The sequence below is a fragment of the Felis catus genome, chromosome D4 (assembly GCF_018350175.1).
Source record: "Felis catus isolate Fca126 chromosome D4, F.catus_Fca126_mat1.0, whole genome shotgun sequence".
In the NCBI taxonomy this organism is placed as follows: Eukaryota; Metazoa; Chordata; class Mammalia; order Carnivora; family Felidae; genus Felis; species Felis catus.
The window spans coordinates 91,625,769-91,640,316 of NC_058380.1; the positions used below are offsets into that span (position 1 = coordinate 91,625,769).

A 14,548-nucleotide genomic window follows, 5' to 3' on the forward strand; every position below is an offset into this window, starting at 1 on the left:
CTTGGCTCTCTCAGGGGGCAGAGCTCCTGCTCAGATCCCAGTGCCCCCCAGTCCTTCCCCCCCCCCATAGTGTCCCCGACAAGTCTGTTAAAATGTCACCAGGAAGGGCCCACAGACAGGCCTCAGGAGAGAAATGTTTCTAATGTGTCACGTCCTGGGACTGTGGGCCAAGAACCGTCCCCAGGAAGGAAGAGAAGGACGTGCAAAGACAAGGACAGCAGGCCCCCGGGCCCCTCCAGGGGCTGCTCTGTGGATGTGGCCGGGGCACTGTCAGGGAGGTTTATTCAACGCCCAGCAGGTCATGGGTCAGTTACGGCTGGTGACCGTGAGCTTCTGGTCTCATTTATTTAGAAACATTTACTAGGAAATCATGGTAGAAAATTCAAAGGTCGGAGGACATCCTCGTGGCTTTTTCCGAAAGCTCGGGGCACAGACTCGCAGTGACTGCTATGTAGTGCTTTTCAGTTTGCGGGGCTCTTCTCTCACTGGTCTTTGCTAGAGCCGTGAATCACCGCTGGAAGCCACAGAGATCTATCCCCCCAAAGTCTGGAGGCCGGAAGTCCCAGATCACCGTGCGGGCAGGGCTGGCTCCTTCTGCGGCTGTGGGCGAGGGTCTGGCCCCAGCTCCCCGGAGCCGCCCCCCAGCTGCCGGTGGTTTTCCGGCAAGGCTCCGTGTTCCTCGGCTTGGAGATGCACAGCCCTGCCCTCTGCCTCCACCTTCGTTCGTGTGGCGCCCCGTCCATGTGGGTCTGTGTCCAAATCTCCCCCGTGTACAAGGACAGTCGTATTGCGGTGGGACCCCCCCCCCCCCCCCCCGTCCTCTCCTGTGAGCAAACCAGGACTCTCCCACGGAAAGGGGGCTTGCATCAGGGGGACGGCCCGGATCTGTCTACACGTCCCTCGTGTGTACCAGATCACCTGTGGGCTGATGCCCCGTTTTGCCGGCCGACAGGGCATCCGGAGCGACACCGAGAACGTGGTTACCGCGTTTCTGCTCACCGCAGCCGCGGATGTGTGCTTCTTCACAGCAGCGTGAAGTTTCACGCCTCCCCCCACTTCCCGCTGGGGTGCGTGCGTTTCTTTGTTTCTGCACCGCCGGGTCCTTCGTCCAGCTCACCGTTTGTCCTATGGACGTGTGAGGGTATTTTCACAGGCGCGGAAATCCGCACGGGACATCTGGCGAACGGGTGCAGGTGTGGGGGGCCTTTGTGCGGCATCGAGGCAGGAAGTGAGCAGGCCCAGCCCTGCCCCCACCCCCACCACGCGGAGGAGCAGCTGAAACACCGGTGCTCGGACTGGAAGCCCAGCCCCGGCGGGGAGCCAGGGCCCAGCCCCAGTGTCAGGCCCGCACCCGGGCTGCGTCCGGGGGTCCTGGACGGCGTGGGGTCCCAGAAGGGGCCGGCCGGCTGGAGGCCCTGGGGGAGGAGGCCATGGGGGCGCCGGCCACCCTGACGGGGGCGGTGCAGGTCGGGGGCGGGGGTTGGTGCTGTATGCACAACATCCCCTAGTTTTTTTGTTCCAGCCAAGGGCGGGGCGGGCGGCAGCACAGGTCAGGAGGTTGCGGCTTCCCACCCTTCTCCTGGTGCTTTTTTTAAAGGTTGGGAAGGAAAGAAGCCTGCGTGGAACCGATTGCGAAGGGCAGGGGTGCGGGGTTGGCAGAGAAGAGCTACCTGAGCGGGCGGGCAGCAGTTCTGGAATGTGGGCGGGCCTGGGGGCGGGGCTCTGCCAGACGGAGCACAGTGGTGTCCCGGGCGTCCCTTCCAAGGAGGAGGCTTAACGCTCTGGTAACGCCCTGGTAGGCAGCTAGGGAAACTGAGGCTGGGGCCAGACTGTTCATTTCTCCTCCCCACCCCCCGGCTTTCTGGGCTGGGGACCCCCGACAGATAACGGGGTGTGCACTGCAGGGCTGGGGGGTCGGTGGCAGGTCCCGATCTAGAGCTGCCTTCTCCCCAGGCTGGCACCCTTCTCTCCCCGCCTCCACATCCACCATTGTCCGCCCCCATCCCACACCCACCCTGGGGCGCTCAGGTCCCCAGCCCCGCCAGCCCCGAGCACGCAGTGCCCCCACAGTCACACCCTCATGCTTGGACACGGTGCTCTGACAGCCCCGACAGCCTCGTCCACCTGCGTAGGTGGCTTGTCAGGGCGGGCCCTGGGCCCGGGAGGGCGGGGCACCCCAGGAGCCTTAAAGGGCTCTCCAGATCCCCACCCTGCCTCGGCCACCACAGCTCCTCGCCATGGCAGAGACGGCTAAGCTCCAGCTGTTTGTTAAGGTGCCGCTGGGCTGGGAGGGAGGTCTGGGGAGGAGTGTGCTGTGCGGGGCTCCGGGGCTCTCTAGGGTGGGCGGTGGGTCTCCAAGGCAGCATCTGTGTCCTTTCCTCTGTGGTGGGCTCGGGCAGCCCTGCAGAGGCTGAGCAAAGAGGGAGCAGGACCGGGGAAGGGCCCGGTGAGCTGTCCCCAAGGGCGTGGGGTGCTGACTCCCAGCCCTGGCTCCTGGACCCAGCCCAGCCCTCCTGGGGGAAAAGCCCCTCGGTGGGGACGCGACAAGCAGGCAGCTGGAGGCCAAGGCCTACGTGGAGCTTGAGGTCAGTGAGGCAGGTGGGGGCTGGGCTGGGCCAGGCAGCCCCGTGGACAGTCACATCGCTGCCCAGATCTGGGGTCCCTGTGCAGGGCTGCGAGGCCCTGGCCTCCTCCCCACTGTGGGAGGTGGGACAATGAGTGTGCTGGCGCCCAGTGTCCAGTCCGGCAGGGTGAATCACTCAGAAAACAGCTCACTCGGCCCACCCCACCCTGTGACCCGCCTGTGGGGCCTGGAGACCAGCAGCCCGGCCTCTGCCCAGGCTCTGAGGATAAGGGTCAAGGGGCCAGGCTCCAGAGCTAGGGTCCCAGCCCCATGTCCCTGTGCCCCTCCCCAGCTCCCAGGGACCACGCCAAGGGCTCTCACGTGTCGAGGTCATACCCAACCAAGCTGGAGCCCGGGATCACGCCAGGCTCTTGGCCCTGGGAGGCAGGGTCCCCTTTGGCGGGATTCTTAGGTCTGCTCTCTTCCCTGGCGCCCTCTACTCCACGCGCCCCAGGCAAGCGAGGATGGCGAGAGCGTGGGACACTGCCCTTCCTGTCAGCGGCTCTTCATGGTCCTGCTCCTCAAGGGCGCGCCCTTCACCCTCACCACCGTGGACATCCGCAGGTGAGCCCCTTGCCCCCACGGGACCGCTGCCTGGTCCCTGGCCCTTCTGACCAGCAGCCTCCCCACCTGCCTCATGCCCACAGGTCCCCGGATGTGCTTAAGGACTTCGCTCCCGGCTCGCAGCTGCCCATCCTTCTCCACGATGGCGACACCAAAACAGATACACTGCAGATCGAGGAGTTTCTGGAGGAGACGCTGGGGCCCCCCGAGTGAGGGCCCGGCCTGGCAGGAGGGGCGATGATGGGGCGCCCAGGGAGGGTGCTCCCAGGACAGAGCCCGGGAAGGCTGCTGAGGGTCCCCGCAGGGAAGAGGGCCTGGCTCAAGGGTCTGACCACAGATCCCCTGCTTCCCCGCAGATTCCCCAGCCTGGCGCCCCGCTACCGGGAGTCCGCCACGGCGGGCAACGACGTCTTTCACAGGTTCTCCGCGTTCATCAAGAACCCAGTGCCCACGCAGGACGATGGTGAGGAGGGTCAGGAGCGCGGCGAGGGTGGGGGGAGCTGGCCCAGGCCGGGCCTCACCGCGCCCCCCCCCCCCCCCCCCGCCCCCAGCCCTGTACCAGCTGCTGCTGCGCGCCCTCACCAGGCTGGACAGCTACCTGCGCGCGCCGCTGGAGCACGAGCTGGTGCGGGAACCGCAGCTTGGCGAGTCGCGCCGCCGCTTCCTGGACGGCGACCAGCTCACGCTGGCTGACTGTAGGCTGCTGCCCAAGTTGCACATCGTGGACGTGAGTGCCGGGCCGGGGCGCGGAGCGCGGGGGGCGCCCCGCTACAAGGCCCTCACCGCGCCACGCCCCTCGCCCACAGACGGTGTGCGCGCACTTCCGCGGGGCGCCCATACCCGCCGAGCTGCGCGGCGTCCGCCGCTACCTGGACAGCGCGCTGCAGGTGAAGGAGTTCAAGTACACGTGTCCACACAGCGCGGAGATCCTAGCGGCTTACCGGACGGCGGTGCGCCCCCGCTAGCCGCCGCCCCCTCTACCGCCACCCCCTGCCCCCTCTTCTACAGCCCCATAAACGCATCTCTGCCCCAGCAAGCATGCCCTGACATCCGAGGGACCAGAGGGCCCTTGACTTCTGCCACCCCCAAAACCCCCACCATGGAACACTCCGTCCCCACGACAGCCTGGAATGATGGGCAGAGAACCCAGTGGGTGGCTCTGCTCCACTCACCCTGTTGGGGGTGGGGTGGGGACTAGATTGGGCTCCCAAACCAGTCAGGCCAGGGTGGGGCTGCAGGATGGCCAAGGAGGGTGGGGACCAGAGCCCAGACTGGGCACCTAGAAGCTCAGGTCGGTGGGTGGGGCCGGCCCACATTCCTCAGCCCAGCCCCAGGCGGCAGGCCACCACCCTCCAGCTTCCACATGACCTACGGTGTCCGCGGTGTGGGACACTGGTGGCTGTGCCTGTTAGGTGAGGTCTGGAAGAGTGAAGTGTGTGGAGTGGAGGGGCCAGCAACAGAGTTCCAACCTTGAGGAGCCCTGACCTGCCTTCCAGTCCCTCTCCGCTCCATCGCGAACCGGGCAGGGGCAGCTGGGTGAGCCTGTAGAGAGTGGTGCTCCCCCCACCCCCACCCCCCAGGTGGTGCGGAAGCTGGCCCATCTGCTTACACACTGCGGCCCGAGCCAGATCGCAGGCCCAGGGAGACCCCTGATCCCTCTCCCCACGCCAGACCCCAAGAGCCAGAGCATGGCCGTTTCCTCCACTTGAGGAAGCCATTTATTTAATGGGGAAGGGGTCCAAGGAGCAGGTTTGTTCCCCTCTGGCAGCAGGACGGGCTGTGGGGTCTCAGGCGCTGTCCCCACCGCATGAGCAGACTCCTGGCAGGGTCACACTTGGTGCTGCGCCTTCAGGGGCTGTCAAAGTCTACACCACTGGCTGGTTTCTTACTGGGAGAGAAGAGGAAGAGACACTATGGTTTTACGGAGGGAGGGGCAGGGGTCCAGGGCTGGGCCAGGGGCACAGGAGGGAGGGGCAGGGGGTGAGTACCTCTTGAAGCCAGGGTTGATGAGGGACTCTCCTGGACACCGCCTCCTGACCCCAAGTCCAGGGCCACCTCTCTGAGGGTCCGGGTCTGAGGGCAACAGGACGGGACAGGGCTTCCTGAGTCGGTAGGATTCCAGAGCCACAGCCCCCTCTCCGTGCACATGCTGTCTTTGGGGCCCGACTCTTGTTCTGGGGAAGGGGAGTCCCAGAGGGAGGAGGAGCACAGCCCCCACCGAAGTCCCAGGTGACAGGCCTTACCTGGTAAGAAGAACTGAGGCCCTGCCAGACAAGGGCTCTTTTTGGGGCTGGTGGCTGTCACCTGCAGGCCTGGGGAAGAAAGCCAGGAATGGAGGCACGAGCAGGGGGACCCTAGTGAAGATTCGGGGTACCCGCTCCCCACCCCACCTGCCAGCTGCCTCTTCAAGTTGCACACTTGCTCTGCCAGACCCAGGGTCAGTGCCCGCAGCCTGGAGGCTGCCTCTGGGCCCGGCACCTTGGAGAGCTCAAAATCCAGGGCCCAGGGCCCCCCGGAAAGGGTTAGGGATGCTCCATCCTCCCGCAGGGCGAAAGTCACAGCTTGCTGCTCACAGGCTGCCCTAGGAAAGGAGGTGTGCTGAGTGCGGTGTCCAGACCCCCAGCTCCACACCCACCCTTCCTTCCCCGCTCAGCGACTCACCTGAACCGGGGGGTGATCTCCTCAGCCGCACTCAGGCCCAAACGGGCTTTCTGCAGGGCACAGGGGCTGGTCACCAGCTGCCCAAGACTCTGGAACCACCCCAAAGCTGCCTGACGGAGGGCCACCCAGGACCCCGGGCCAATCTTAGGGCTACAGTTACAAAGCTGGGGGAAGGGTGTCCAGACCCCCCCCCCCAACCCACCCCTACCGCGGGATCCCAGACCGCCCCCTGCGATCCCAGAGGTGGTCCGCACTGCAGGTACGGAGTGCCGGGGGCTTCCAGGCCTGCCCGGGAGCCCCGATACCCACGAGGGCCTCCAGGCTGTCCGCCGTGAAGCAGGTGCTCCAGAGTTCCGCGGCGTCCGTCACACTGTGGGGGGAGGGGCTGTCAGGCGGAACGGCCCGCAGAACTGTCGGCGCCCCCAGCGCCCCGCGCTCCTCGCCAGCCACTTACTAGAGGTTGAAGCCGCCGCGGCCTCCGTCCTCGCTTCCCTCCCCCTCGCAATAGCACACGAAGCGCGGGGGCCCGGGCCCCGGCGGCAGCGTGCAGAGAGGCGGCGACAGAGGCGGCGGCGGCACCATAGCACCGCGGCCGCGGCAGGGACACCACCCGGGAGGCTGCGGGCCCCAGGGCGCCTGCGCGGGAGGACGGCTCCGGAGCCGGGGGCGGGGCTTACGGCCCAGGTCCCGCCCCGAAGACCCAGGCCCTTCGCGCCGGCGGCGGGGCCTGGGGGCGGGCTGGAGGGGCGGGGCTCGGTCTCCGGCGGGCGGGGCCCCCCGGGCGGGCCTGTTCCGGGTGCGGTTCCCGCGTCCGCGCGGAGGCCTGCGCGCCTTCCGCGCGCGGAGTCCGGGGTTCCCTCCCCCGCCGCTTCGCCCCCTGCTGGTCCCAGCGGCCTCGTCCTGCCTTCCGCACCTGCTGTCGCCCTTCCCGAGATACTGTCTCACGTGGTCTTTAGACGCGCAAACTTTCCCAACGCCGAACCGCAGCAGGTCGGAATACGACCGTGAATAAAGTGTGGCGGCCAGCGCACGAGGCTCCCGGCACTCATCCATCCATCCCCTCCTTTGTGCCTCCCGTTGTCCTAGCCTTGAGCACGTTGCTTAACAGACAAGGTCTCTGGTCGCCTGGAGCTTGTGAGATCTAATGGATTGGACAGATAATAAACGAAACATGAAACTCTCGGGTAGTCCACGTGCGGTCGGAGCTGTGACCCAGGGGAATCGAGGGATGATGGTGACGCGCCAGGATGGGGGATCCCAGGCAGAGGGGCAGCCACTGCAGACGCCAGAGGAAGGCACAGAACGGTTCTGCTCAAGGCCTCGCCAGAGGGTCGGGGTGACCACAGGACAGTCGTGGGGAGGGCTGAGGCTGGGCCTGTAGGCCGCGCTGCTGGTGTTGTCCTGCCCCTCCTCCCCCTCCCCACCGTGTGCCTCCTACGGCCCAGCCTGACCCTCCCTTACGGTCCCCTGGGTGACAGCCTCGGTGACCCTCCCTTACCGTCCCCTTGGTCCCCTCAGACTCACATGCTTCCTTTGGGGCTTCAGTGAAGTGCCAGCTTCTCAGTCTTCCTCAGTCACCTGACACAGTGTCGCAGCCTGCCCACTACCTCCAGTCCTCTCTCCTGTTTCGTGTACTTGTTTTCCAGCCCTGTCACTAGATAAAGTACCTCTGGCCACTTACTGTGCAGCGGACTGTGAGACGGCCCCAACCGGGCCGGCCTCCTGTGTCTCTGCCCCATCGCAGTCCGGTCGAGTAACTTGCCCCTGGCCAGGAGACTGGAGCGATGGGCTGCCTATTCTTTCTCCTTGACTCGCTCACCACCACACGTGGCACAGGACCAAGGCTTGGCAACAACTAGTGAAGGGCTGTCATGCAGACCCCCCCCCCGGCCGAACCTTCTGGGGAGAACACAGCCCTGGCCTGTGGCTTGACCACGGCCTTGTGGGAACTCTTGTGCCAGAGGCCCTAGATCACCCAGGACCAGATTCCTGACCCTCAGAAATGGGGGGTAATACATGCTTCTTGTTTCCAGCCAGGGAATTGGGGGGTAATCTGTTATCAGCAGGAGGGAACTAATGCATTTTTCATCCTGTTTACGGTGGTTCCCCCAGAGGTCCGTGGAGGGGGAGGACTTCACGTCTGTTTCACTAGCCTCGTCTTCAGGGCTTAAACATTGCATTCAGTAGATATGGTGAATGAGAGAATGCAGGGGGGGGGGGGCTGCTGGAGGGCTTAAGCAGGGGCGGAGTGGGGAGGGGCACAACTGATTTATTTGTAGAAGGCCCACATTGAGTGCCAGCAGGAGAAAGAGCTGAGGGCTGCACGGGTGGAGGTGGGGGTGCAGGGAGAGTAGCAGAGGGCTGCTGAGAATCCCTCAGGGCAGAGCTGACTGAGGCTGGGGGGGGGGGTTGCTCAGAGTGGAGGTGGACAGGGGTGAGGTGAGGGGGGTAGGGCTCACAGGTGCCCCTGTCCGTGGGTGGTGTGGGCACGCCCTTCCCCAAGGTCGCCGGGCTGAAGCAGGTTTGGAGAGAGCCTGGGGGCCACTCCTTTGCTGTAGGAACTCCGCGACATGTCGGTGTCCGAAGGGGATGCTGAAGTCTACTGTGTACCCAAGACTCCAGAGGAGGGTCAGGTGTGGCAATGGGAGTGTGGGGCCACCAGCCCCCAGGACCCCCTTAAACATTCCTTCCTCTGGGCACAGTGCCGGGGGGCCTGGGGGAATGTTTCCAGGGAGAATGCGGCACACTCAACGGAGTCCCCCAAAGTTACTGGCAACGGTCAATGGCAGCTTGTGTGGAAGAGGGTTTTTTGCCGATGTGGTTACGGATCTCGAGATGGGGAGATTTTCCTGGATTATCCAAATGCTGTCATAGATGTCCTTAGAGAGAGGCGGAAAGAGATTTCACTAAGAGGAGACTAAAGCCTCTGGAGGGAACGCGGCCCTGACGGTGATTTCCGCCCAGGGGCACAGATTTTGGACTTTGGGCCTCCAGAACTGTGAGGAGGTAAATGTTACGTTTTAAGCCACCAAGTTTGTGATAATTGGCTACAGCAGCCACAGGAAACCAATACAAGACCTGAGCCGAGGAGTTCAAAACATAGAAAACCGAAAGATCTGTTTTCATTTTAGACACAAGGGTCTAGAAAATGTAACTTACCAGCCCATCTTCCTGCAGGGAGCAATCTTCTTTAATGTGGGTGTGGGTACGTGTGGATATCTGGGCGCCAGGTAGGTGGGGAAGGGAAAGGACACTGGAGGGAGTGGGGGGGGGCAGGGGGAAAAGGGTGGCCTCTCACCCCAGGGCATGCAGGGCTGAAGCCTGAGAGCTGGGAGAGCAGTGCTCCTGGCCGGGGCAGCTGTGCTCTAAGGCAGGCGTGGGGCCAGCATGTTGAGGGTGGTCAGAAGCAAAGATGGGAGGGGATGGGGTCAGAGGTGGGCGGATCGGGGAGGGCCTTCTTCTTTTTCAAGTTAAAAAAAATTTTTTTTAACTTTTATTTATTTTGAGAGAGAGAGAGTGAGCAGAGGAGAGACAGAGAGAGGGAGACAGAATCCCAAGCAGGTTCCGTGCTGCCAGCACAGAACCTGATGCAGGACTCTAACTCAGGGACCATGAGATCATGACCTGAGCTGAAATCAAAAGGCGGATGCCCAACCGTCTGAGCCACCCAGGCGCCCCAGGGAGGGCCTTCTTGGCCAGCTAAGGACTTTGGCTTTTCCTGTTGGGGCGATGGGACCCCCTGGGGGCGGTTGGGAGCCCAGCAGGGAATGAGCTGATCCGGCGGACGAATTCCGTGGCTTCGGGGCGGGGAACTGGCTGAGGACTGCCCCCGTGTGGTCTGAGCGGGTGGTGCAGGACGACATGAGCCCCTAGTGGATATGTTGGTGCCGGGGGCACAGCCCTTCTGGGTTCCTGAGGGGTCCTATGGGGCTGCCCCACCCCAGAAGAGGGCCGCCCTCCCTGGAAAAGGTGTCCATAAGGCCACGGGGGGGCAATCTGCATCTCCCCACTCGGGCCCTTCCCAGGGGACCTGGTGGGGGGGGGGGGGGGAACAGCGGGGGAGGGCAGGACCACCGGAGCCTGGTGGCCAGGCTTCCTGCACCGCTTGCCAGGGGAGCGCATCCCCACGTCTCCACCTTAAACCCTTGTTGCTGCCGTGACAACCTTCGTCCTTCTTCTCTGGGTCCATATGGAAGGCGAGTGACAACAGATAAATCAACCCCTCCATCCGCTAATTTATCACCTGGAGCTCAGACAGTATCTCTCAGCAGATGCCTCCCTAGGTGGGCAGACAGCACCTTGCCTGTCAAGAGGGTGGGACGGTGAGCTCACAGGTCACACGTGTGGGAGGGGGCTGGCTCTCTGGGCCTTCCCACACACTCTTCCCCATCCCCAGGGCTCGACTTCCAGACTGGTGTTGTGCTGGGGGCGGGGGGTTGGGGCGGGGGGGAGACCGTGTCCACAGGTGGGCCAGAGGCTGGCACGTGGGTTGGGGCAGCCAAGGTGCCCAGGTGTTGGGTGCAGGTGTGGAGGGGCTGTCTGGGGCCCCCAGAGAGTGACCTCCCAGCCCAGAAGGGCCCCAATCAAGGCAGCAAATTGGGCAGCACAGGGCTGTGTTTTTAATTAAAAATGTCCAGCCAGGGGCGCTTGGGCGGCTCGGGTGGTTAAGCGTCGGACTCTTGGTTTCGATTCAGGTCACGATCTCACAAAACGTGAGATCGGGGCCGAGATGGGCTCTGCGCTGACAGTGTGGAGCCTGTTTGGGACTCTCTCTCTGTCTCTCTCTCCCTCCCTCTCTCTCTGCCCCTCCCCCACTTGCACTCTCTCTCAAAATAAAAAACTGAAAAAAAAAAAAAAAAGAGCAGCGATATGATCCTACCCAGACACAATGGCAGGACAGAGTTTTGCGCATACCCCGCTTTCCTCTGGCTCTGGGTCTGGGGAAGTGCGGGACGGAGCGGCCCAGATACCTGCTCTGTGCTGTGGAAGGAAGGGTCCCAAAGGCCCAGGAGGTCCCCTGTGTCCGCGGGAGCTCTGGGTGGCCGCCCCGGGGCTGGGCTGCTGAGGCTGGTGCCCTGGTGCGTGGGGAGGGGGAGCGGGTGGCAGGAAGGCCCCCGCGATGCCCTGGTCAGTCTGGATGAGCTTGCCTCCCTTGGAGCAGAGCCTCGGCTCCTTCCAGGCCAAGCGCCTGCCCGGCCCTGCAGAGCTCTGCTCGGCCTAGCGAGGGGTCCCACCCTGTGCCCGGACACCACCGTGGAGGGTCAAGAAATGCAGAGCCATGGGCTTTAGGAGAGTATTTATTGTGCGGGGGATGGGTGGCGGACAGAAACGGTGTGCTCCTGGGGGAAGGCCCCGTACAGCATGGCCCCCAATGGGCACTCCTGGGAGGACTCTTTCCTGCAAACAAGGGGGCAGATGTAGTGGGGTGAGCGCCGTCTTCTCGTCCCCTCCTGCCCTCCCTGGGCCCAGCCCCAGGGCCCCTCTGTCCCTGGCCACTGCTGTCTGCGGTCCCACCTTGATTCTATGGTACCCACCACCCTGCCACCTGCTCCCGGCAGGAGGGCCCCCACAGTTCAGCCTTCTGGCTAAGAGGGGTCTCCATGGGCCTCAGGGCACCGGGCGCTGCATGCTGTGGGGACGGGCGTCCAGGCCGGCCCGAGCACTCACCTAGGAGAAGGCGCCAGCACACTGGTCTGTGGGAGAGAGTGGGGTCTGAGGAACCAGCCAGAGGCCCCTTCCCCAGGGGGGGAGGCCCCCAACTGCCCCCGAGGAGCCAAGCCTCCCTGCCTGCAATCCCCTTCGGAGAGGCCACTGGCCAGGGCACTGGCCCGCCCTCTTCTGGCCCAGATAGGTCTGGTGCTTGTCCCAGGGGGGAGTGGTGCTCCCAGTCTGAGTCTCCTGCAGCCCTGAGCTGGCTCGGGGACAGCACTCACCGGACTGGGGCAGCAGGGCGCCCTGGCTGGGGTTGAGGCCCACTTGGGGTGCCAGCTGCTGCATTTTCTGGGCACCTTCAGGAAACAGCTCCGGGGCGCGGGCTGAGGGCAGGGAGGGTTGGTGAGCAGAAGAGGGCAGGGTTGGGAGGAGGAGGGTGGTGGAAGGCGGGGCGGGGCGGGGTGGGGTGGGGTGGGGTGGGAGGCAAGGGGAGGAGGCACGGGGGTGGGGGGAGGGGTCCGGACCCCTCTACCACAGACACGGGGGTCCCCAGGAGACCCAGGGACACAGCGGTCCCGCCTGCCATGGACCTGGAACTTGCTGGAACGTGTGCGTGGGCGGCAGTGCAGACGGACCTTGGGCACACGGCTCCCGGAGGAGCGGCCTGCGCCTGGTGACCAGTGGGGGGACGGGGGGTGCTGGGAGCCCCTCCCCCCAGGACGCCCACCGTAGAGCTGCAGCCAGACGCTCCTGACGCCTGCCTTCTGGGTCTCCACGTAGAGCACGGCGAAGTGCTTGTAGTCGGTGCTCACCACCCGGATGTCAGTCTGCGCCATGGCTGAGGGGGAAGGGCCCGCTGAGCTGCCTCGGCCCGGGGCCCGCCCCCTGCCTCTCTCAGGAGCCCCCCGCCCCTGCCCAGCCTCACCCGCGTCGCTGAACTGCCCGTCAGCAGCCCCCTTCTTGAAGGTCGTGAGCATCTCCTGGCACCCGCCGTCGGGCCTGGGGAGGAGGAACCACGGCGTCCCCAAGGCCACCGCTTGGGGACTCTGACCACGTGGGGTGGGCCGGGGCCCAGGCCACCCCAGCACCCCTGTGACCCCTCCCAGCGCTGCTTAGAGGTGAGGCAGCCCTCTAGGGGACAGGGGGCAGGCGTGAAGTACTTGGGGGAGCCCTACAGCCAGGACACGTGGGGTCTCCCCTTCAGACACACACACGCCCCGGGGAACGATGCTCCTCCACGGCTGAGGCGTCTGCTGCGGCAGCCTGACCCCACCAGGGGCCTGGGACTAGCTCGCTAGTGTGCCAGGGACACCTGTGTTCTCAGTGGCTCACACTGGCCAGGTCTAAGGCCCAGTCCGAGGTGGGGTTTGTGGGGTCACTTACGTAGGGTACCCGAACTTGAGGGCCAGGTCACCGTTGTCCAAGGGGGTCACCAAGACCACGGGCATCTTTGTGTCGTCCTTGGAGTTCAGGAAGTCCTGGTCGTCTGAGGCCACGCCGACCACGTACCAGGTGCCCTGGAACTGCAGGGAGGGTGCGGGGAGAGCTGCGGCCCTGCGTCCTTATCAACCCTCACCCAGGTGGGGGGCGGGCAGCTGCGACTCCTCCCGGTTCCAGGCTCTGGGGAGCCGTGGTGGCCACAGGCCACAGAGCAGGCCTGTTGTCCTCCCCAGCCCAGTCCGTGCCCAGCTGATGGGACAGGTGGAGGGGGCTGTCTCCCCTGTCCCCCTGACTTGAGCTGAGTCGGGACTGGAGGATCCCCAGGGGCTCCCCTGGCCCTCCAGCCTCCCTGCGGGTCATGCACCCCCGGATGGAGAAGCAGAGCAGGTAACTCGCGAGGAGGAGGGGCTGCCGGGGCCCACCTGGCTGGCATCGAAGTTGGCCTGGATGGGGACCTGGCCCTGGCCTAGGGACAGCCTGAGCAGGACAAAGACGGAGCCGATGAGCAGTGCCTGTGGCATCCTGGAGGACGGTTCTCAGCAGGGGACCTGGGGTGGCTTCTCTTGTCCGGCATTTATGACCCCCAAGTGTGCTGGCGTGGCTGTCTGCTGGCCTGGGACCAAGCCCACTGAGCTAGGCTCGGATGGGGTTGTGCCCAGCTGCCCCGCCCATGCCCGGCGGCGTTTCCTGCTGGGGAGGCAGCAGGTACTTGGATGCAGGGGGAGGAGAAGTTCTGGCAGGCTTTCCGCGGTGTCTGCCCCCAGCTCTCTGCTCACACATACCCCCCGCCCAGTCCCCTCCTCCGAGAAGGCTGCCAAGAAGCTCCCCGTCCCGTCTGAGCCTCACAGCCCTCGGTGCCTCTGTAGGGCCAGGCTGAGGTTTGCCCGTGGGGGTGCGGTGCAGGGGATCCTGCCAGGAGGGCTCCGGACAGGGCCTGAGGGTTGGCAGACGGCAGGAGGTGGGGGCAGGAGGCCGGGCAGGGAGACCGTGCTCCGGGGCCCAGCGCTGGCTGTGGTGCCCGGGGTCTGGCGAACGGGCAGGGCTGTGTACTCTCGACGCCCAGGCCGGAGAACGGGGGACTGGAGGCGCTACAGTAGCCAGAGAGGACGTGAGGTTGTCCGGTGGTCAGCCCACTCTCCGGGGCAGCCCAGGGTGGGGGGCATGGATGCCGAAGCCACCTTCCTCTCTGTCCTCTGGTAACACTGGTCCCTACCCCGTGTTCTAATCCCACACCTTCAAAAGCCCATCGGGTACAGAGCTCCCCTGGGCCTCAGGCCTCTCCGGGCTCGGGGCGAGGGGGCCAAGGGCACCTGCCTGGGGAGTAGGAGATGAGGGGGCACCACCCAGAAGCGGCCAGCAGGAGGGGCCGTGGTGCGGTCAGAGCCCAGCCTGCGCTGGGTGGGGGACGTGAGGGCGCCTCTCCGTAGCGGTCCTGACTCCGGGCCCGCCCACCGGGACCGAACACCAGTGCGCCCTTGCCCAGGGTCCGAGATTTTACAGACAGGAAGGGGAGACTGAGGCCCAAAGTGAGGGGGGTGCGTGCGGTCAAGTCCCCAGGGAGCTGGCCGGAGCCAGGCCCAGGGCCCAGAGCGGCGAGGACTGCAGGAA

General features: G+C 65.1%; 3 protein-coding genes across 5 annotated transcripts; 1 reads left to right on the top strand and 2 right to left on the bottom strand.

Annotated features, from left to right (window-relative positions):
• The first annotated feature begins 2,179 nt into the window (after positions 1-2,179).
• On the top strand, positions 2,180-7,028 carry CLIC3 (chloride intracellular channel 3). 2 transcript variants are annotated; one of them, XM_023243089.2, is made up of 6 exons: positions 2,180-2,273; positions 3,078-3,187; positions 3,271-3,396; positions 3,544-3,650; positions 3,739-3,914; positions 3,994-7,028. In XM_023243089.2, the coding sequence occupies exons 1-6, from the start codon at positions 2,238-2,240 to the stop codon at positions 4,150-4,152; spliced, it is 714 nt and encodes a 237-aa protein (XP_023098857.1). In that variant the 5' UTR covers positions 2,180-2,237; the 3' UTR covers positions 4,153-7,028. The 2 variants fall into 2 exon arrangements, with proteins under 2 accessions (XP_023098857.1, XP_023098858.1); XM_023243090.2 differs by having other exon boundaries at positions 3,773-3,914.
• Positions 4,879-6,901, bottom strand: PAXX (PAXX non-homologous end joining factor). The gene is made up of 7 exons (XM_023243087.2): positions 6,303-6,901; positions 6,158-6,218; positions 5,849-5,898; positions 5,578-5,768; positions 5,431-5,499; positions 5,176-5,260; positions 4,879-5,075 (listed from the first exon to the last, which is right to left on the bottom strand). The coding sequence occupies exons 1-7, from the start codon at positions 6,899-6,901 to the stop codon at positions 5,036-5,038; spliced, it is 1,095 nt and encodes a 364-aa protein (XP_023098855.2). The 3' UTR covers positions 4,879-5,035.
• A 4,104-nt stretch (positions 7,029-11,132) lies between the features above and the next one.
• Positions 11,133-14,414, bottom strand: LCNL1 (lipocalin like 1). 2 transcript variants are annotated; one of them, XM_006939671.5, is made up of 7 exons: positions 13,363-14,414; positions 12,884-13,023; positions 12,426-12,499; positions 12,228-12,338; positions 11,782-11,883; positions 11,516-11,541; positions 11,133-11,245 (listed from the first exon to the last, which is right to left on the bottom strand). In XM_006939671.5, exons 1-6 carry the CDS (start codon positions 13,459-13,461, stop codon positions 11,516-11,518), a joined length of 552 nt encoding a protein of 183 aa, XP_006939733.2. In that variant the 5' UTR covers positions 13,462-14,414; the 3' UTR covers positions 11,133-11,245. The 2 variants fall into 2 exon arrangements, with proteins under 2 accessions (XP_006939733.2, XP_044899567.1); XM_045043632.1 differs by having other exon boundaries at positions 12,136-12,338.
• Positions 14,415-14,548: the final 134 nt, after the last annotated feature.

What these genes read in the sequence shown, in the direction of transcription:
- CLIC3 (XM_023243089.2), top strand. Translation starts at nt 2,238, where the DNA reads ATGGCAGAGACGGCTAAGCTCCAGCTGTTTGTTAAG. An exon ending in ACCACCGTGGACATCCGCAG is followed by an intron (nt 3,188 to 3,270) that starts GTGAGCCCCTTG and finishes TCATGCCCACAG; the next exon opens with GTCCCCGGATGTGCTTAAGG. An exon ending in CCAAGTTGCACATCGTGGAC is followed by an intron (nt 3,915 to 3,993) that starts GTGAGTGCCGGG and finishes CCTCGCCCACAG; the next exon opens with ACGGTGTGCGCGCACTTCCG.
- PAXX (XM_023243087.2), bottom strand. Translation starts at nt 6,901, where the DNA reads ATGGATGAGTGCCGGGAGCCTCGTGCGCTGGCCGCCACACTTTATTCA. An exon ending in CGGACAGCCTGGAGGCCCTC is followed by an intron (nt 5,899 to 6,157) that starts GTGGGTATCGGG and finishes TGTGCCCTGCAG; the next exon opens with AAAGCCCGTTTGGGCCTGAG. An exon ending in GCCTCAGTTCTTCTTACCAG is followed by an intron (nt 5,261 to 5,430) that starts GTAAGGCCTGTC and finishes TGTTGCCCTCAG; the next exon opens with ACCCGGACCCTCAGAGAGGT.
- LCNL1 (XM_045043632.1), bottom strand. Translation starts at nt 13,461, where the DNA reads ATGCCACAGGCACTGCTCATCGGCTCCGTCTTTGTCCTGCTCAGGCTG. An exon ending in CTCAAGTTCGGGTACCCTAC is followed by an intron (nt 12,500 to 12,883) that starts GTAAGTGACCCC and finishes CCTCCTCCCCAG; the next exon opens with GCCCGACGGCGGGTGCCAGG. An exon ending in CCGGGAGCCGTGTGCCCAAG is followed by an intron (nt 11,884 to 12,135) that starts GTCCGTCTGCAC and finishes CCCTGCCCTCAG; the next exon opens with CCCGCGCCCCGGAGCTGTTT.